At 40.0% G+C, this 20,903-nt stretch overlaps 1 protein-coding gene across 5 annotated transcripts; it reads left to right on the forward strand.

The window, feature by feature from the left end:
* Positions 1-1,560: 1,560 nt before the first annotated feature.
* LOC102221167 (neural Wiskott-Aldrich syndrome protein) lies at positions 1,561-19,836 on the forward strand. Of its 5 annotated transcripts, XM_023349944.1 has the most exons (12): positions 1,561-1,994; positions 8,800-8,934; positions 9,033-9,119; positions 9,511-9,607; positions 11,334-11,357; positions 13,274-13,457; positions 13,894-13,936; positions 15,113-15,266; positions 15,670-15,687; positions 17,012-17,514; positions 17,603-17,711; positions 18,696-19,836. In XM_023349944.1, exons 1-12 carry the CDS (start codon positions 1,890-1,892, stop codon positions 18,758-18,760), a joined length of 1,524 nt encoding a protein of 507 aa, XP_023205712.1. In that variant the 5' UTR covers positions 1,561-1,889; the 3' UTR covers positions 18,761-19,836. The 5 variants fall into 5 exon arrangements, with proteins under 5 accessions (XP_023205712.1, XP_023205714.1, XP_023205713.1 ...); XM_023349946.1 differs by lacking the exon at positions 11,334-11,357; XM_023349945.1 differs by lacking the exon at positions 15,670-15,687 and having other exon boundaries at positions 1,562-1,994.
* The last annotated feature ends 1,067 nt before the right edge of the window (positions 19,837-20,903 follow it).

The raw sequence follows: 20,903 nt of genomic DNA on the forward strand, positions 1-20,903 counted from the left end.
GGTGGTGCTCAAAATTAACAAAAGGATCTCAGAATTTATACCATGCAGTCATATTAAGGCGTGTCAGTCAGCCTGCTATAAAAGGAAAAAAATCGATTACAACTTACTGTAACTTGATGTCCGCTTTAATAAATTCATAACCGGGAAATTTACAAGAGCCATTGCCCCTCAGCGCCCTCCTTTTGGCAGTGCCTCTGATTTGAGGTTAAAGTTTACGGAGTTTTTTTAACAGTGACAGTAACAACCACAGTGATTGGACGTGCGTTACCAATACCACCTTAAAATAGTACATGAAAATGACATGAATGGGATTACATCGACACAAAACTAGACGAAAGTTTCTGTTACTGATTGTTTATCTGCTGATTTAAATTAAAAACTTTACGGTAAATACAGGGAGCAGAATTACATTACAGAGCAAAATCCCAAGTTACAAACAGCTTCAGATGATGAGCCTGACCAAACATGTCGTCGAAAGTGACACAAACACCCCAAGGTGGATTATTAAAAATATGCAAAAGCATACACACTGCCTTTGTTTGAAGGAGCTGGCTCGATATATCTGATTCAGAGTTTATAAATAGCCTCATGTTCTGAAAATTTTACAGCTCCGCCAGCAATTTTGTAAATGACAAATTTAGTAAAAAGGATGGAGAATATTCAAAGGTTTATAACTGCCCTAAATTAACTGCCTTTATAAACTGAATGCAGCACAACTCTGGGTAATAAGAGATTTCTTAAAGATTTCTTAACACCTACTTCTATTACAGCTACCATCAATGGTCAACTGTTTTTGCTGATGTGGCTTTTATTTCATCAACCAAAGCGCGTCCCATCCAACAAGCCCATATCCAAATATACATGTTGGCGGGGTTAGCCTGACCCAAATATGCACTTTTAAGCATATGTCAGATTAGGCCCTCTAGTCCTTGAGGCGTAAGTGGAGCATTAATAATTTTTCTTTCGTTTAGTTGCAGGCTATTTTGGTTTAAATGCAAGTAACATTTAAACGGATAATAATAATAATAATAATAATAATAATAATAATAATAATAATAATAATAATAATAATAATAATAATAATAATGTTCCAATTTTCAGCAACGAGAACCTTTCACCTTTCAGACTTTAACCGAGGAACCTTTAATCGGAAACTCTTTTTTTATTGCAGGAAGATCATTAATCCTCCTCTTGTACTTTCACACACTGATCTGCATGCGTTCAGGGTTTAATAATTCCCTTTTCGTGAAGCTTTATGACATATGTACGGCTTCACCTTTTTCCTTATCTCCTCCCAATTCTGTACACATTCCTGTCAGAAAAAGCCACTGGCGGATAGGATCAAACCATCTTTGTGGGTGGCGCTTTACGTTTTTAATCTACATACCGCGACGTAATGTGCTGTGGGCTTCCAATTATACAGAAATAGATATTATATACCTTTATTTATATAATTTCGTTATTTTAAATTGGTATTTAAGTTGTGTTTTTTTATTATTTTGGGCACATTTGGGAGACTTGCCTCCCCCGCTCCCACATTTTGGACTCGCCCTAACTCTGCCATGTTGGATGGAACTGGCTCAGGGCTCCTATAACGGCAGGACTTCCAAGGAAAGTTTTCTCCTCGTCCCAGCTTCGTCCTGTTGTCCCAGTTTTTTTGCCTGGTTTTGAGGAGCCGAGAGACGCCAAAGCTACATTCCTGCACCGTGCTCGTTTCCCCCCCCCACCCCACACACACACACCTTTACCTCGGCGGAGCGGCGGAATACTCCCGCGCCGGCGTGAGGAGTCGGAGGCAGGCCACGGATGACCGAGGGATTGTTGATGTATCTTCCCGGAGCTCCTACAAGCAGTCAGCGGGTGCAGACTTCATAAACTGACCCCTAATAATGAGTGGACACCCGCCGCAACGGCGGCAAAGCAATGTCGGCTCCTTAATCTTGTCACAGCAGGACAATGAAAGCCTTTTTAACTACCTTGGGAGGAAATGCATCGTAAGTTTGTCTTATTAAGCTTGCTAAGAAAAAAAAATGGCTAATGCTGCTAACTTGTGCCGTCATGAGAACTGATTTCCAGCTTGAGTTTGTGGCCTACAATTTTAATTGTATGTCGAGGCTACAAAGTTAAACAGCTGGTTTGTTTTGACAGTCGTTGGGACCGTGTGGAGCTTTGGTTGAAAAGACAACTTTTATTCCATACGTATATATATTTATTTATATATATGTATATATATTGTGTTTGTTGCCATTGGGTTTAAGTCAAAGTTGGGAGCTGGAAACATCCAGGAAATCCTGAAATTCCGCTGTCAGCAGCCTAAAACCGCAGCGAGCCTGGAGTTAACACAGCCCGGGTGTCGGAGCTGTTAAACCCATCAGCGGGGGAAAGGAGTGCTTTCGGTACTCTCCTTACATAATGTGGCCGGAGCCTGCTTGTTTTCGGGAAGTGTGCGTCCGCCGAGAAGAATGCGCAGTGGAGCAGAGCTGAGTCGCTTTAAAATTCAACCTCCCAGTGCAAGGCAGACCAGTTCCCCCCCCAAAAAAAACAAAAAATGAAAAAAAAAAAAAATCTGGGAGTAGCCTCCAGTTTCTCCACGATACCTTCAGCAGGGATCACAATAGTGCAATGTCACGATTCAGTTTCTATGCGATAATCTCTTATTACATAAGATATTCTCCATGTATGTGATTCATGTTCATGTCCTCGTTGTCAGTGGCAGGCGGTTCTTGCGTGCATGCATGTCCCCCTTCCACCAACCCCAATCATCTCAAACCACAAACACACACACCGGTTTTGCCCATACCTTTAATCCACATGGAGTTATCATACTTCTGTCCTCTATAGACATAGAACAAAAACACTGCAAAAATAATAATAACTAAGTATTTTGGTCGTCAGGTGTTATGGCGTTGCTAATTGAATGGAAGCAATAAAAACAAGGTGCAATTGACAGGTGACTCTTGACAAGTTCATGCTGCCCTCATTTTAATGCCACCCTGGAAAAAGAGCAACGCTGTATATTAAAAACTGCTTAACGTCTTGCTGTATTTCTCTCCGTTTCCTTCCTCAGTTAGGACGAATTTGTGCTTTTTGGCCTGTTAAGTTACCAGTAGAGATGCGGTTTTGTTTATCTATTTTATTTATTACTTTTTCCCATTGAGCGATCATCGGTTGTTTTTATTGGAAGCAGCAGCAAGCCTGGGTTTTTTTTTCAACCGTTTACCAATTTAGTTTTTTTTTTATCTGTAAATCGTGCCTCCGTGTTGACATTTTTGTTTCTTCCAGGTTCAATTTAGTGCCTGTAAGCGAAACATTCTGCACTACTTATGTACCTAAACCACCAGGAATCTATTTGATTTGTGATCAAGTTACGTATTTATTTATTTATTTATTTTTATTTAATTATGGAGATGACTCGCAAAAATCTCCGGTATATTTTAGCTTGACTGTATATTTTTCCTCAAAAAGTGTTTTTATCACACTATTTATCCATTTATTTTGGTTTTAATTTCCTTTTGAGTCTGGTTTTCATTAATTATTGCGCTCATATACTCATATTTCTTTACATTGGAGTTTTAAGTAGAATATGGAAATTGGCCTTCAATCTTTGGTGTGTCCAGAATATGTCCAAACCGTCCAGCAGTGGACGAATCAAGTTCTGTTTTGGACTGAGGTTTCCATAATGTTACAAATCTAGATATTCTGTTTGTACAGAGTTGCTAGTTGATAGTAGTATCAACTACTAATTTTGCAAAGATCTATTTGGAGTGAAATATTTATTGGTTGTTCAGTTTTTATCCGTATCATGGGAAAAAATGTTGATTTCTTTTTTATTTTTTTCACCCCGCTGACACTAGAAGCAGTTCATTTGACTTTGCAGCAAATACCAAGCAATTTCCAGTAAACTGTGTTCACTAATCTGAGTTTCCAGTCAGCAAGTCAGGCTAAAAATATCATCCGTTTTGGGTCGCCAGCTAAATTTTTCAGTGTATCCTTTAGACTTGTTCCAAAGTCTGCAACAACTTTCTCCCTTTTTTGTGTGTGTGTGTTTTTCCGTATCGCAATCTTCATAAATGGTTACTTTAAACGGACTGTGTATCTCCACAGGCTTCCTGGTATGGTTAAACTGTAGTTGGGACGGATTTCGCAGCTGTCATCACAATTTCAGCCCTGGACTGGGATCGATACTTCCAGCAGAAGGCGCAGTCTCTCTGACTATGTGGCGTTTCATTGGATATAAATTACTAAGTTACTCTGGGACGTTAGATCAATGGATATCTGCTTATTATGGCAGCCTAGACATGCGCTGCGGTTTGCCACTGCTGACATTTAGTTAATGATTTAAAGTTTCACTCCTGTGTTGGAATAGATTAGAGAGTTGGCCGAGAATGAAGTAGCTTTTGGACCGTAGGTGTTAATAGTTAGACCGAAGGAAACACTAGTGCATTTAAAAAAAATAATAAATAAATAAATTATAACACAAACCCAGGCCTTCCATACTCGGCTCATGCTGTGCTTCATACATTTCTGCGTTATTGTGGCTCTCTTTTTTCTAAAGATGGATGCCATCAGCATTTTGCTAGTCTGTTATTTAAACACGCTTAAATGCAATATTATCAGTAATTATTGGAATAATAGTGAAGGCTAACCCTTTTTTTTTGCTTGCTCATTCTTTTCCTTTATCTTGTAAAGTTCCCAACACTTCCCCTTAGCTTTAGCATCTCGGAATCTGAAATGTACCTTAAATATTTGCTTCAAGGTTCAGAAAAATGCCTTTCAGCTGTTTGGCTGGCATGCAGGATGTCAGTGCAGTATGTTGTGTGCAGTCGGTCCCGTTGCACACAATAGACTGGCAAAAATGATTAGAAGTATAGTTTATTGTCCAGCTTTATTAGTTGGGCTTTGTGCTGTGGAAGCAAGTCTGCAGGTGAACTTTTCCCTAAATTTTCAGCCAGCTTACTGGCAGTGCAGTAAGATGACCCCTTTTTTTTAATTTGCTTTTATTACATTATTTCCTCCGGATTGATTTTGTTATTGTGCAATCGAGTGACTTTACAGTAAATGTGCATTCAAAGGTCCTTTACTGCTGCTCCACAGCTGCTTTAACTCGGCCTGTTCTCAGTTAGTTCCTCACAGCAATCGCCGTTTCCTGTAATTGTGCTCGGTAAAAGCTCCTTGAGCAACCGAGAAATGGCCTCTTCCTCCTCATACGAACGCAGGTAAACCAGCCGGGATTTCTCTGCTCAGGTGTACGCAGAAACGTTTTCCTGCTCCTCTGCTTAGAAAAGCGCACGTTTCCTGTCTCATGACAGGCTTGGCGGAGCCTGCATGAGGTCACACGGTGACATGCCTCGCCTCCTTTGTGTTTTCTCTTCCTTTTTTGTTTTACATGAGCACACAGGTTTCTGAGGCGTGTCCCCGCAGCTATGTAACCTGTTTGAAATCCACTGACTGCGTTCCTCTGGCTTCCTGACTATGTTATCTTGCAGCAATGTGACGGAGACGTGGAATCGGGAACATTCCTGCCAGTCCCACGCTCTTGTTGTCTCATGCAGAGAGACAAAGTATGTGTGTGAGACGGATGTTTGCGAGGGGAAGACTGGAAGTGATTGACATTGTGTCTCCATGCTGGATCTAATTAGAGTGGCCAGCAGTAAGCGATGTCCTGACTTGCAGAATGATTGCACATTACGTAATGTACTTGTTATGCAGAAAATGCAAGAAACAGAATCCTCTGAAAAAGTCTGAAATTTTTACCTGAGAACATACTTGAGTGCGTTTTGGGAAACTTTTAATTCAGGACTTATTTCATAGGTTGATGATAAACTTGCCCCCTTTTTTTTCTGGCAATGTTATAATTTACGTTCGTTTTTGAATCTTTGAGTAATTTATTATTTTCTTTAATGCAGTGGGTTGTAGGCTGAAAGACTTTTCAACTCGGCGTAGCGCATGGCTAATTAGCATATGAACAGTATACATACATAATCAGAGCTATTTCCAAACACGTCCAGCTAGAGTCCTTCTGTTAGACCTTCTGGAAGGTCTAAAGTTGTACATTTAGAAATCTTAACACATGAGAAATGAGATGGTTATAAAAGAGCATTCAGTAAAATATCACACATTTAAAAAAACCTGCATAAGAAGAACAGATTGCCTTTACAGCTAACAGAACAGCAAAATTCTCTCTACAGTAAATCTGTTGAATCGGCATTAAATACTTTGGTTTCTTGTTTTTTAGCGACTTTTGTTTATAAGAGCCACAGTTTGTAACTTTATCAAAGGACGACAACAAAATCAGTTGTGTACCGAGCAGAAAAATTTGTCTTTGTTTTCATAGTGAAATCCAGCTCTTTAATTGACATTCCAGACACCCACCGGTACACACTTCAACAACGAGCTCTCTGATTGGTTTGGCTCATTAGTATTCCTCCTGCTGTGTTCAGTATCAAAAGCGCCGTCTTACTCGGCAGAAAGGTGGAAAGGGTCCAGTTCACTCGGCCTGTGTGTGTGTGTGTGTGTATGGACTGCCTAATCAGCAGTTAGGTCCTACAGGAAGTCCTGTGGTCGGCCTCAGGATTTTTTGCCTTGGGAGGGGGTTGTGGAAGAAAGAGAGAGGAAAAAAATCAGCTTTCCTCTGCTTTTTTTATTTTGCCGTTTTTAAAAGGCTTAAAGGTCAGCCAAATTTTCTGAGCTCCATTTTCTTAATTTCTCTCCTGGTAGAGCTGGACCTTCCAAGAGCAACATGTAGGTAGCCATGTCGCTTTGAGTAAATAAGGGCTGACTGCAGGGTTTCTGCTCGGTTACATCACTGCATCATCACTGTTGCATGTTGGAGAAGGAGAGTGATAAAGAGGCCGTTTGCTGTTGAGACGGCGGCTTCGCAAGCGAGTGATATTCTTGGATTTATGGTGATGTCACATTCACAACCTTCCCCCCCCATCCTCCTCTTTCCTCCTTTCCTGCTGCCTTTGGGTCTGTCAGGAAAAATCAGAGCTTCATAAACAGATGAATCTCCTTGACACCATTGTGTTGCATGAAAAATTCACTGTAAAGCTGCTACATAATGTTGCTGGTAGGAATAAAAAGAACATGCTGCTTCTGTGTCTCCTCAATGTTTCACTTTGTGGCGTTTTTCTTCTTTTTCTTTTTTCCTTTTAGTTTGATTTGTTGAGCAGTTTATGAGAAGATGTTGATGTAAGCAGTAATTCCTGGAACCAAAGGCCCCACCGGGTTTTTCCTCTCCTGATGCTCCCGCTTTCATGTGTGTGTGGGCGTGTGTGTGTGTGTGTTTAGTGGCTGTGAAACCGGAGCCCCCCCTGTGAGATCAACACCCTGCAGCCGCATGTAAAAACTATAGGAGCCTAATCTGACCCTTATGATCTCGTCTGCGTGTGCTCTACAGGTGTGTGTGTAGACTCTGAAGCTAGCTCCTGCAGTGTAATGGGCCAGAACAGAACCACATGAATGTGCTTGAACAGCAGCGTTGCGTTTCGTGCTCCGACTTCTGCAGCAGAGGTTGCTGGGACGTCGACTTTGCTTACCTGTGTAATATTTGTTAAAGGAGGAGGTTAAAAAGGTGTCAGTTTAGTTTTAGTGTTGAATCCTTTTGGATTTTCTTTTACTACAGGAGGAGATTAGATGAGTTCTGGGTTTCGACGCCTGTTTTTGTGTCCTTCGATGCTCCTGTAAGATTAATTGTTTGACGATTTTTAGGGAATCGATTATTGTTTTTACAGGAGGAGGATGAAATCTTGTGATGCTAAAACCTGACAATATTTTCCAAGTTATAGTGAGTCTAATGAAGCATTGTCTGACTCGGCTGGGTATTTATATTTTCTCTAACGATGATTGAAGATAAAATATGTGGATTAATCAAAAAGGTGTAATCTGATTGCTAGGATACTCGCAGATTACTATAAACCTCATCACCCTGAACTTGATGATCTTTAACGGTTTCGCTACTCATCTGTGGATTCAAATGAGATTTTTCCATTTTCATCCAGGTACTTATGATTTAAAGTAGGAGTGGGTGATTATGGACTCACAATTTCCATCACCATATTTTGCAATATTGTGATGAAGTTAAAAATTATAATAAAAGAAAATATTTATTACTGCTTTTTCGAGTAACTGTACATGTGTGACAGCATGGCACAAACGCAAATTGTTCTTGAAAAACATTCCCGTTTGAAATATAAATCAAGTAAAATTGGTTTACATCACTAAGTTGAACACATTTAATCCTGTTTGAATTTCCTGGTATTTATTGATGCTCTCATGGAGAAAATAGTGTTAGTTTTATTTTTTGATTGAACATTATTAATTGAAATTTAACTTGATAAGGAGGAATCAAAGTTCTTATCACGATACAACATTTTTATCAATAAATTTATTTCTTAAAACATTTATTTTAGCTGATAATTTTGGGAACTTCTTTCTACATTTCTTCCTCCTCCATTCAGCTGTGTAATCACTCCGTAAGGTTTTTCTGAACAATGTGTTGAACTGCACGGTTTCGTCAGCCCTTCTAAGAGGAATTGTCCAGAGCCAGCTCTCCTGCTTGCGTCCTAAAATAAGGGCCACCGGTTTGACTCCTGTCATTTCTCAGAAAGAATGACCTCACTACTTCACTGCTATTTTCAGCATGCGGCTTTTCGATGAATGATTCAGTTACAAAGAATCGGCAGCAAGCGTTTCATCACTGTTGCGTCCGCTTTTGTGTGTGTGTGCTACTACATCTGCTAGTAAATAATCTTCCATGTGGAAACGACCCGGTTAGTGATGCGTGCTCTTCCTTTCCAGACGTTGTCTTCAGGAGTGGTCCAGGTGTACACGGCAGAACGAAACGGCAGCTGGAACAAAAGATGCTGCGGGGTGGCCTGTCTGGTCAAGGACAACCCACAGCGCTCCTACTTCATCAGGGTCTTGGACATAAGGGTAGGTGGAGATGTGACGGGTTTTCATTTTGGCACAACCAAATCAGTGGACAGTGTATCCGCTGGTGTAAAGACCAACTTTTATTTTTTATTTCACAGGAGGGTAAGATGATGTTCGAACAGGAGCTGTACAACTGCTTCAATGGTAACCTGCAGAGACCTTACTTCATTACATTTGCTGGAGATGTGAGTTGCCCATGTCTGCTTTTAAGTTTTTAGTTTAAAAGATTCTGGTTTTCACTAGATATGATCTTCTGTCTGTCTGTCATGTCTCATGCAATTTTGTGAACAAATCAGGCCTCTAGATAACTTCTTTTTTTTGTTTTTTTTTTGACAAAAAGTTATTGTTTTTCAAATTATTCTTAATTGTTTTTTATGAACAGATCAAATTAAGTGTAGACAAACCAAGATTTAACTCTGCATATGTTGAGTTAAGATCTTTGTTGGCGAGACTCCAGCAGGCTGTGTGTAGGAGCTGAGTGCTGTCCCTGCGCGCATAATTAAAAATAGATTGGTGTTCAGCTGAAGCTATGTTTTTGTCACATTTTTGTGTGTGTGTGTGTGTGTGCATCTACAGACGTGCCAAGTGGGTCTGAACTTCGCCAACGAAGAGGAGACCAAACGTTTTCATGGCGCCTTAGCAGAGCTGACGGTGAAAAGAAACAGGAAAACGGGTACAACCTTCCGCCGTCGATCTTTGGCGACTCGCAAAAACTATTCACACGCTTTGAACTTTTTCACATTTTCTCATATCGAGACCACAGTCTTCTACGTTTACTGGGATTTCATGTGAGCACAAAGTAGTTTGCGAAAGGAAAAGGAGTTACGGCTTTAATTGTTTTCATAAGTAAAATCTGAAGAGTGGCATTCATATGTATTCAGCCCCTTCTACTACCATAATTATGAGCCGCTCTGCATCAATCTGTTACATAAAATCCCAAATGTGGGAGCATTGTGAAAAAGTTCAAGGTTGCAAATGCTATTTCTTTAAAACAATTACAAGGTTGGGGCATTTTACAATGTAACTTTTTGTTTTTTTATTATTTTTATCTGATTCTAAGCCAAATCATGGCGCCTAATAAATGCAACGAAACACGATTGTTGACTTTAACTACTATGAAAATAGGAGCACAAATTAAATCCATGCCTAAACGTCTCTCTTTTTTTGACGCACTGGTCAGTTTTTAGTTGCAGTAGTTCTGTTAAATTTAATAGATTAATTTGACACAGAGTGATGCATTTCAAGTACTTGTTTCTGTTAATTGTGACAGGTATATCATACCAACTCTGCTAATAAGGTTATTTCTTAGCACTTCAAGTGTTTTTCAGTGTCTTCACCTTATCAGATCTTTGACCCTCTTTTTGCACCTCAGGAGTCAGTAAAGTTATGCTAGACACATTTTGAATTACAAATAATTATATCCAAAGTTATTGGTTTTTTTTTTTTACTATTATACAAGTGGAATTAAAGATTTTTCTAAGTATAAAAATGTGGAAAAACAGTTTCCAACACCTTCCACAAGCAGGATGAGCCACAGAAGGTCATTGCTGAAGATGCTGACCAGTCAGTCGTCTATTAAAGCTTATTTTTGGAAAGTTGAGTTGAGCAAAAACCAGGAACACTAACAGGAATTAATGCTTAAAATATATCACTCTGCAATGAATCATCTTTTTGGATTAAATGACCAAAACAATAAAAGAATCTTCATGAACTCTTACTTGTTGAGATGCTCCAAAATAATTTTTTGTATAATGTTATTATAGGGATGTATTGTCTCTGACTAACAACTGCTACTCTTAAACAACAGAGTGAATTGTTTTGTTTTGTTGCTGTTTTTTTCTCATACTCTGGACTATGCTCTGTCTAATCGTTTCCTTCCGTCTTCTAATTCACACGTGTTTTCATAAACTTATGAGCACTTTTCCATCACGTTTATCATTACAAGCTCAATTAAAAAACTTTTTTTTTCCACATTCTGTGGCTATTATTTCTTAATCTTTTCATCTGGTCCGCTTTGAATCTTCTGCGTTTCATGACTAACGCCATTTCCTGTTAAACTTTTAACCACTGGAAAACAAACTTGTATTTTTGAAGCCATGTTTTCCACCTCTCCTTCCCTTGTTGCTACTTTTTCTATATTTTAAGGCGAGACACGTAGAAACACGCGGATGATTGTTTTCTAGAGGGTCTGGTCGTCTCCTAAACGCACCAACTAAAATTTTCTCACCAACTCTTCTCCACCTGCTGACTCCTGCACTGACAGTGATGAAACTTCTTGCTCTTTTTAAAAAAAAAAAAAAAATTCACCTCTGCGCACACTTTGGCACTCGCTTTCTCCTCTAATTAATAGGACTTGTCAAATGCAGCGTTGTAATGATATGATTTATTTGTGTTCACAGAGAAGAGGCGAGACCCTCCAAATGGTACGTTTTTTACTTGTATGTTATGAAATGGTCAATAATCACATCTGGATTCATCGTTTACCTTTCACTAAGTGCTGCGTTCTTGCGACCCTCTTCGCTGACGGGTAACAACTTGGTTATTATTTCCCCCTTGTGGTTGCAGGAATCCATTACACCCAGTAACACAATATAACCTCCACGTTAAGTTGGCATTTTAACAGATGTAGATTTTTATAGAGCTGAAGTTCAGCTAGATGTAAAAATTGAGTTGCATCTCTCTTCTCTCATAGAGCTGTATTCCTGTCTATCCTGTTCTCATTCTCCCATCATCTCTGGTCCTTTCCTACTACTTCCTGTTCCAGCTTTCCTTCGCTCATCGACGACCTCGGCTGCTCTTTTCCCCTTTTCTCATCGTTTAATCTGTCTCCGTTTTCATCCCGTCTCAGTCTCTCTTACGCTGTCTGCCTCGTTTTTCTCCCATCCCGCTGCTTCATCGTGTTTTAGAAACGTCACAGATTAATATGGGATTATGCCCTGGATGGGTTTTAATGGTTACATAAAGACCAGCAGCGCTCCGACCAGAATAACTATCTGGGATTAGATGCATTTGCGTGTTTTGCGGGGTAAGACCAGGAGCTGCTGGTCTTACCAGCAAACGGATGCTGGAAAGCTGAACGGAGCGTTGTACTCTGGCCAGCTTGGAGTGAAGTAGGATGGATGTCCATCTGCTGCTGGCTGGCTGAATGTCGCTGTTTTTAAATCTTTTTGGACGCCTTATCTGCTTGACGTCTTCTACAACTTAATTTTTTTTTTTTTACCTGTGAAGGAAGACCTGAGATTTGCTTCTTGCATCAATGCTATTTCTTTTGATCGGTTCCAAGAGTGGCCATGATGTTCTGCACAACCTTTCTTTCGGCCCCATGTGAGGAGCTTCTTTCTGAGGGTGGGGTCGGAGGAGGCCGAGCGGCTCCGGCAGCTGCTGCTGGTCCCGATGCTGCTGGTGGGTTGGGTCCAGGCTGTCTGTCTTCATTTCACTGCCTGGTCCTCCCTCAGGACGAACTCTACCCGTCTCTTTCTGACTCTTCCGCTCGCACGGAGGAGCGAGCTCGCAGCCTTGCGGGTAAAATGCTAGTAGACGTTGGGTTGAGCAGCTGCCGAGCAGGAGAAGGCGGACGGGTTTGGGGCAGGGCGGGAGGACGATGCGCTCGCTCGGCGTCACCACTACCCTGCTTAACTCCCAAATGTTTCCGTAAAGCGAGTTCAAGAGGTATGGGTCCAAGAACTGACACAACACAATTTGTTTATGCTTTTATGACCAACATCTTATGAAAACCCAAACTTTTTGGTTCCCAGACAATGTGCTTATTACATAAGACCAAATAAAATGTTGTAATGCTGCTGCTATACCTGAATTTCCCCTTTGTGGGACAATATGCTACTCTATTGTAAAGTGCAATCCACTGAAGAGTTTGAGGGAGATTCCCAACATGTGAACTGCAGTTGGAGTCGATGCTTTAAGAGTCACTGTTCAAAGACTAATCCTGGGTATGCGGTCTGGTTGGTGGATTCTTTTTGGCAATGAAGTCCAAAATCAGCACAGCAACATTTTATTGAACTCTGAAACTGAATTTCGTCATAATCCTCAAATACCTTAAATATATTTCTGTGTGTAAAATGAATATCATTTGACTTTTTCAACACAGATGCGTCTTAACATATTGTGTTTTCTTTCGTATAAATTCTAAGAGCTTGTACTTCCACCAAATGCAGACATGCTCTGTTTTCTCTGTGTAACGGTAATAATAAAAAAAAATCTGTACTAATATTAATAGGACTCTACCAGAAATGTCAAAAGCTTTCCTTTTTACCGTCTTCTATGTATTTTTCTGTCTCGTTTCCCAACATTAATGTTATCCGTACGGTCGCCGTTTCTCCAGGACCTGCGTTGCCCATGGCGACCGTCGACATCAAACACCCAGAGATCAGCAACTCGCATCGTATTCTCAACAACGCTCCGATGAACAGCCTCGTGCACGGCTCCTTCCCCAGGAGGATCAAGAAGGAAAAGGTGAAGAAGAAGAAGCTGACCAAGGCCGACATCGGCACACCCAGCAACTTCCAGTGAGTAGCCGCTGGCGTTGGCGTTGGTGATTTAGTGGTAATAACTCTGATCGACGCTGTCATAAAATTGCCAGTGTCCTGACGGTGTATATTTAATGTTTGTTTGATCTAGTCTTCATGTTATCCAGCCTTCTTTCAATCCTTCAAGTCTGCCTTCAGTTTTTTCTTTCTTCCACATTCCTTTGCCATCCTTCAGCCTTTCTTGCTGAAGGATATCAACTCTTTCTTTCATTTATCAGGAAAAAATCTGGTCAAATATAAAATGTTGCCTTTAAATTGTGTAAAAACCCTGTGCAATCACTCAGTTGTTACAGGCCACAAAAGAACCAAGTATTACAGTAAACGGCTCTAGCTGTTAACTCTTTTTCTTCATTTGAGTCTTATCTGACTGCCTTAACTTATATTTCTTCTGCTTTTTTTTTTCTTTTTCTTACAGGCATGTAAATCACATAGGATGGAACCCAAACACCGGCTTTGATGTAAGCAGCATTGATTCAGAGCTCCTGTTTGTTTCCGCGTCTCCGGTTTTGAACGTGCGTGACGGGTAGACCGTCTCTAACCGCATCCAGTCGGCCACGCCTCCCCGAGGTGGATTATTTAAATGTAATATCAGCTTTTAAACGTTAATCCGAGCTGCGCACACAAGCAGATTTCAGATGGAAGAGAATCAACGTGCATCTGCATAATCTATAGCTCAGGTTTCAGACGTCCCAATCAGGGAAACCGCTGGATTCAGGAGGATGGATCCCAGCCTGCAAATGAGAAAATTAAGCCCAGGAAATTTTAGCTTAACGAATTCAGGAGTCTTTTTATACATAGCTCTGAGCCAAGAGGTTTATTACCTGGTAAATTACTCTTAAGGTAAAGATAAGCTATTTTTGATCCTTATTGTTAGTTTAGGTTTAATTTTTCTTTGTGAAAAATTAAACTCACAAAAGCTCTTTGTGAAATCAAAGAGCTTTTAGTCTGCTATCAACTACTGTCAGCCATGCGAGCTCATGCACAGATTTCTAAAACAAAAAGAATGTGTCCCAATAACTGCGAATTGTATCACCATCATCAACATTTTACAATGTGGAAAAAGAAAAGCTCCTCAAAATAGCTTTTGGAGCTCGACTTTTGTCGAGCCAAGTCAAGGTCAGAACATGTTCCAACACTGGCCACTAGGTGGAGGCAGAGCCGCAGAAATTGGTTTCTTTTGGAGTCAGGAAGTTCAGCTCAAAATGTGAAACGAATCTTCACAGAAAACTTTACCAATGTCAAACACTATGTTAGACGTTATGTTCACGTTACTTGGGATAGTGATGATGTAGATTTGTATTTTATTTATTTTAGGAGAATCAGATTACATTTGAGTCTCTTTAGGTTTCATTGTTCAAATTATACATATTTTTTAGTTATGTTCTTTTTTTTGGGGGGTGGTGGACGGTTACTTATGTATTTACAAATTTCTGTATAACAGTGAAAAAAATATTCATACCCCTTATACTCCAATCTAACTAAGCTTGAAGTATGTTTGGGTGGGGGAAAAAAAATCTTTTGTAGTTTTATCGTGATAAAATGTGAGAAGCGTTGATGGGTATAAATGATTTTTTTTATATTAACTATGTATCAGCGTATTTACTGTGTCCCTTTTCTCTTTTTGCCTTCTCTAGATGAATAACCTGGACCCAGAGCTGAAGAACCTGTTTGATTTGGCCGGCATCTCCGAGGCTCAGCTGAAAGACAAGGAGACCTCCAAGGCCATCTACGACTTCATTGAGAAAAATGGAGGCGTGGAGGCCGTCAAAAACGAGGTACGGAGACAAGGTAAGACGGCAACCGCACTCTCTGCTCCGCGTTTACGCGGGATCTAGATTCAAACAGATTTTCTGTAAGAACGAGGCAATTAATCCTGAACAACTGGGGATAAACAGCCGCTGAATGGGGATGGGCAGTCATACTCAATAGAGTTGAATGTTATTGAAAAGTTTAGTCATTTCGGCGACGCAATTCACAAAGTGAAACGCACCAAAAGAAAAAACCCTTCTCATTAAGCCCACATTTCTTTGTTAAAGTACTTTTTAAATCGCACAAACGAGTCTCATTAGAACAGATACTCTAATTGAATATGACTGCATGGAAATGTTTTTTCAGGATTATGTGAATTTCTTTGAAGCGGGCCGATTGTCTTGTGCTGACAATCTAACTAGTGTGGTGGTTTTATCCCCAGGTCCGCCCAGGTGGAGCGGTAGGTTTCTGTGCATGACCGGCTGTGGAAGCTAACTGTGACGCTGCATGTGCAGCTATGCTAAGATTCCACCATGAGGTGTTTTGCAGTTCCTGCAGTGGTTCTGTCTGCTGTGTGATACTCTGTCACAAGACTTCCTGAATACATCTTCTGACGTTTTGTTGAATAATTGTGTGTCTCCTTCCTTTGGAAGCTAAAGAATTTTAAACTTCTGGTTGACTTTGTTCAACTCTTTGCATGTAGATTGGTGCAAGAAGGAATTTGGTTTTATATGGTGGAACGCGATAATTCTGTCTCATTATGACAACAAACTTCAAAGTATTTTGGGGGGATTTTATGTGATAGACCACCAACACCATGAAGAAGTGCACAGTTGGGGAGGGGAAGGACGGTGATTCATCGCTCGCAACATTTTGTTCCAAATCTGGAAAGTCTGGAAAATTTGCAATTTTCTTCCACCACATGAGTCAACCTTTGGCTGCAGATACAGTTTCAACTCTTAACAGCTTTGCATGTTTAGAGGCTTTAACATTTTACATTTGTTTTTGTGCAATGGCTCACAAATACAATAGAAAGGATCTATAAATTTTCAAGTCTTCAAACATTAGATTTAGGTCTGGATTTTGTGGAATTCGTATAGTACCTAAAATACTTTGATTGGAAATGCAGCACTTCACCGCTGGCTGTGTTGAGACTTTTTTTTTTTTTTTTTTTACCTCTGCTCTCGTGTTTTTTGCTTTGCACCCTCTAAACAGTTTTTTTTTTTTTCTTTCACCGCACTGTGGAAACGATGTGTTTATGGAAAATGCAGGGTTACTTTCTTCAACAAATGGCGTTTTTGTGGCTAAAACTTGTTTCATCAGACCAGAGCACCATCTTTCATATTTGTCTCGCCTTCTACAGGACTTGCGGCAAACAGGAAACTAGACTTATTGTTGCTTTCTTACGAAAGAGTAATAGTTCTCCTTTGTGGAAGGAAATGGATCAACCATCATCTATTCTATCACATAAAATGCCAGTAAAATACGTGCATTGTTGTGGTTGTAGTGTGACACGGTGCTGTATTTCTCGGTTTTACTAACATTGATATGAACTCCAGCTGAGAAGGCTGATCCTGTATGGCTTAGTTATGATTGCATGGTTTGGCACATGTAAGAACTGCCAAATATTTCAGTCTGTCAAATGATGAGGATCCCCCTGCAGTTGTCACGAAAGGGGGGAATAAAAACTAAATAAAATCTGGTTGTTATGGTAACTGTCAGTCACTTCTTACAGACATGAAAAGTGTCTGTTTTGATGATACGTTTGTTTTGTTTTTGTTTAGCTCCTCCACCGCCTCCACCCAGAGGTGGCCCTCCTCCTCCACCCCCACCCCAACATGGCTCCGCCCCTCCACCACCTCCTCCTTCCCGGGTGGTCCGGGGCGCCCCGCCGCCTCCTCCCCACTCCCGGCCTCCAGTCTCGGCGCCCCCGCCTCCGCCCCCCTCCCGCCCGGGTATGTCCGCCCCGCCGCCTCCGCCACCCAGCCGCGGCGCTCTCCCGCCTCCGCCCGCCCCGGCGCACGCCTCCCTCCCCGTGGCCCCGCCTCCTCCCCCTCCGCCGCCGGCCAGCAACGGCGCTCCTCCGCCCCCGCCCCCTCCGCCTCCTCCCGGACCTCCTCCTCCGCCCTCCATGGAGGCCAACGGAGGGGAGGGCAAGTCTGCGCTGCTGAGTCAGATCAGAGAGGGAGCGCAGCTGAAGAAGGTGGAGCAGAAGGAGAGGCCGGTGTCCACCGGCGGCAGAGACGCACTTCTGGACCAGATCCGACAAGGAGTCCAGCTGAAAGCCGTTAGTGTTCATCTGTCACACACACAGGAGCCCAGCAGCTACGCGTTTCATGCAGAAACTCATTTATTCCGGTTTCCCATCTTTACAGAGGGACGATAACTCCGAACCGACATCTACTGACGCAGCACCGACAGCGGGCATCGTCGGGGCGCTGATGGCCGCGATGCAGAAGAGAAGCAAAGCTATCCACTCTTCGGGTACACACAGATTCAGTACTGATTAGCACTAACTCATATATATATATATATATATATACAGTATATATACTGTATATACACACCTACATCCAGAACATCTTAATTTATCTCCAGTAAGGGGATTGGAATTTTGAAATAAAAGTTGTGTATGAACCCTTTAGTATCTCAGTTGTTGAGGTCTTTGCACAGCAGAGGGAGTTTGTGGATTAATTTTACAAATTTCCTCTGTGTGAGATTGGAATGTTACTTTCCAAATCTGTCTCTCTTTTTTTTTTGACAAATAAAAGTAACAATTACTTTTATGTAGTTAGGATTTTATATATGCAGATCTGGGAAAAAATGAAGAGATCACTGCACTGAACCCCATTGAAAACCTCATGGATATTCCACCAAATATTGACTTCTGAGTTCAAACATTAGTATTGTTGCTTCTGAATGATTATAAACTTGTTTTCTTTGCATTATTTGAGGTCTGTAAGCACTGCATCTTTGTCGTTATTTTTACCATTTCTCATTTTCTGCAAATAAATGCTAAATTTCTTGTTTGGAATTTCAGAGACTTGTTGTCAGTAGGTCATGGAATAAAAGAACAACCTTCATTTTACTAAACATATACCTATAAACAGTATAGGTATATACTTTTTACCTGCTTTTTAAGAGACCACATTTTAAGTGGTCTCTTAATATTTGCCAGAGCTGTGTATAGTCATCAAACTATTCTTTTAAAACTAAAAGTAATTGAAATGTATCATTAATGTTTCGGTGGGATGTTGGCAGATTGGTTCTCCGCCAGCTTCCGATATTTTTCTTTCACATTGGAGGTTTTCTCTTTTCACTCTATTGCCTGAATATTTTCTGAGAAATAACTTATTTGCCAAACCAATTAACTCTGATCTAAATATTCCATGTTTTTTTTTTTTTCTTAACCTCTCCTTTAACAAATTCGTTTATTCAGTTATTCATTTTCTCCATTTCCCCCAACAGACGATGACGACGACGACGACGATGAAGACGACTTTGAGGAAGAGGATGAATGGGACGACGAGTGAAACTTTTTTTGTCTTTCCTTTTTTTTTTTTTTTTTTGCCCTCGATGACACTAAAATTTATCCCAGTCTTTCTAAAATAAAGTTGATGACTTCATAATTATAATTAAAAATGTTCCTTCAGTTTTCTGTACATTTTTATTTCTGTTGCCTTTATGCTTTTTGTTTTTTATTAATCTGTGCAATACCTCATTTAATCTATAAATGTTTGTCGGTCTAATCTTAGAGGTTGTCTACCATCGTTTGCGCCATCTTGTCTCCTGATGGGATTAATTTTCTTCCTTTGTTGCTACGCGGCTCAGACGTCTATATTTCCAAATGTGTTGATCACGCTCTGTTTGTCATTTTTCACATCTGCTGTCTCCTGTCACACACGATCCGACTTTGCTCCTATTTTCACCCCGATGTGCAATTTTAAACGTCTCTTAAGCATTTGAGCTGAATGTTGGCTACTTTTTTTTTTTTTTTTCCCTCAGCGCTTTGAGAGGGCTTACAGGATAGCGAGACAAGTTGCCACAAAATCTTATTTGTATCATTGTTAGAAAGGGAGAAGAAAAAAAAAAGAGGCTATTTTCATACCCGGTTGCTCTGTAGTTTATTTTTACATATTCAAATAATTCTAGTTTATTGATCATATTTTCTTAAAAAAAAAAGAGAAGAAAAAGACAGCACTCTGGAATATTTAGCATTCATTCACTGTGGACTGTACATTTACTCTAAACTTTGAGTCTTTTTTTGCACATATTGAAAACTCCGACTCGTTGCAGGGATAGAGAACATTTTAGGGTTCGCATCATAATTTAAAGTGCACGTGCTTTAAGTAATGTAGCCAAATACATGAGGAATTGAAATGGTAGATCATTAACACTACAAACAGTAAAGAGGGTAGCCCACAGTGTTATGTTTGGCTCTTTTTTTTTTTTTATTTCTGCAACACTACAGGTTTAATTGACTTTTGTGCTCATTTGTTTTGGTTTTTTTTACAGTAGAAAGCAGAGTATTAATAAATACCTGTTCATTGTAATCAGGTAATTCATCATGTGATGCTAAAATAAAGATATTTTAGTTTTGCACACTGATTCTTATAATGGGTCCATTCTACATTTCTGTACTGGTCAAACGCTGGCGTATTAATTACCGACCACGTATTGACTGACTACTTTTAATTATGAGCGGTAACATTGGGACATCTATGCACAGTCAATGTTGAATTAAGTAAGCATTGAATTTTTAAGTTTTACCCTTCAAAGTGGATATGTCACAGTTAAATTGTTTAATCATTTTTGCATAGCAGTCATAAAAATGAAAAAAATGCGTTTATTACAATATGAGCTGAATTTCAGAAATATAATTTTTGACTCAGCAGTTCTTACATTTTTATTTTAATTATTTTGGGGGGCTGCAGAAGAAAAAGAAATGACGATGGGTAAAGTTTGTCATTTGCCAATTGTAGTTTTAGTCTAAAGTCAACATAATGCAGAAATGCTAATGTGAAGGTAAAAAGATGCTGGTCATTTTTACCTTCTCCCCTTTTTCGTTGTTGCTTTCAAAAAAACATAATTTTATTTAAGTGTGACAAATTGCCTTTTGCCCTGAGGGATTTTTTTTTTTAATCATACGTGTCGATCACGGTGTTGTGAAGCCGTCTAGATACATTTTAAACACCTAACAATAGTGCTTGCTTGGATTTTCAAAGTAGTTAATTTGGATGTAAGCCAAAATAGTTTCTCATGTTTCTGGTTATAATGCCTGAAGTTCGACTCGGCGGTGTTTGTATAATCTCTTAAACAGAAAGCCAAGTGAGATGGCCACATTTGCCTTGTTTCTGTTAGCAACTCAGCTGCTAACCCTGACAACATTAAATCTGTTAATGTAGGGATTCCAAGTTTTGTAAAGATGTTTTAATTTTGTTTTTCAGGAACACAGCATCTTCAGATTATATAAGATTGGATAGAGATTTAGCTAGCTATATAGCTATGTAGCTATATAGCTATATAGCTATATATGTATAGCTACATATAGCTATGTAGCTATATAGCTATATGTAACTACATAGCTAGCTATATAGCTAGCTATGTAGTTATTTGACTAGCTTATAAACATTTAAAATTTTGAGCTTATTCCAATGTTTTCTGGCTTTTTCAGGG

The sequence above is a fragment of the Xiphophorus maculatus genome, chromosome 17 (assembly GCF_002775205.1).
Source record: "Xiphophorus maculatus strain JP 163 A chromosome 17, X_maculatus-5.0-male, whole genome shotgun sequence".
In the NCBI taxonomy this organism is placed as follows: domain Eukaryota; kingdom Metazoa; phylum Chordata; class Actinopteri; order Cyprinodontiformes; family Poeciliidae; genus Xiphophorus; species Xiphophorus maculatus.

Coding starts and splice junctions, on each gene's coding strand:
- LOC102221167 (XM_023349944.1), top strand. CDS start 1,890: ATGAGTGGACACCCGCCGCAACGGCGGCAAAGCAATGTCGGCTCCTTA. Junction 9,120..9,510: donor TCATTACATTTGCTGGAGAT/GTGAGTTGCCCA, acceptor GTGCATCTACAG/ACGTGCCAAGTGGGTCTGAA. Junction 13,458..13,893: donor GGCACACCCAGCAACTTCCA/GTGAGTAGCCGC, acceptor TTTTTCTTACAG/GCATGTAAATCACATAGGAT.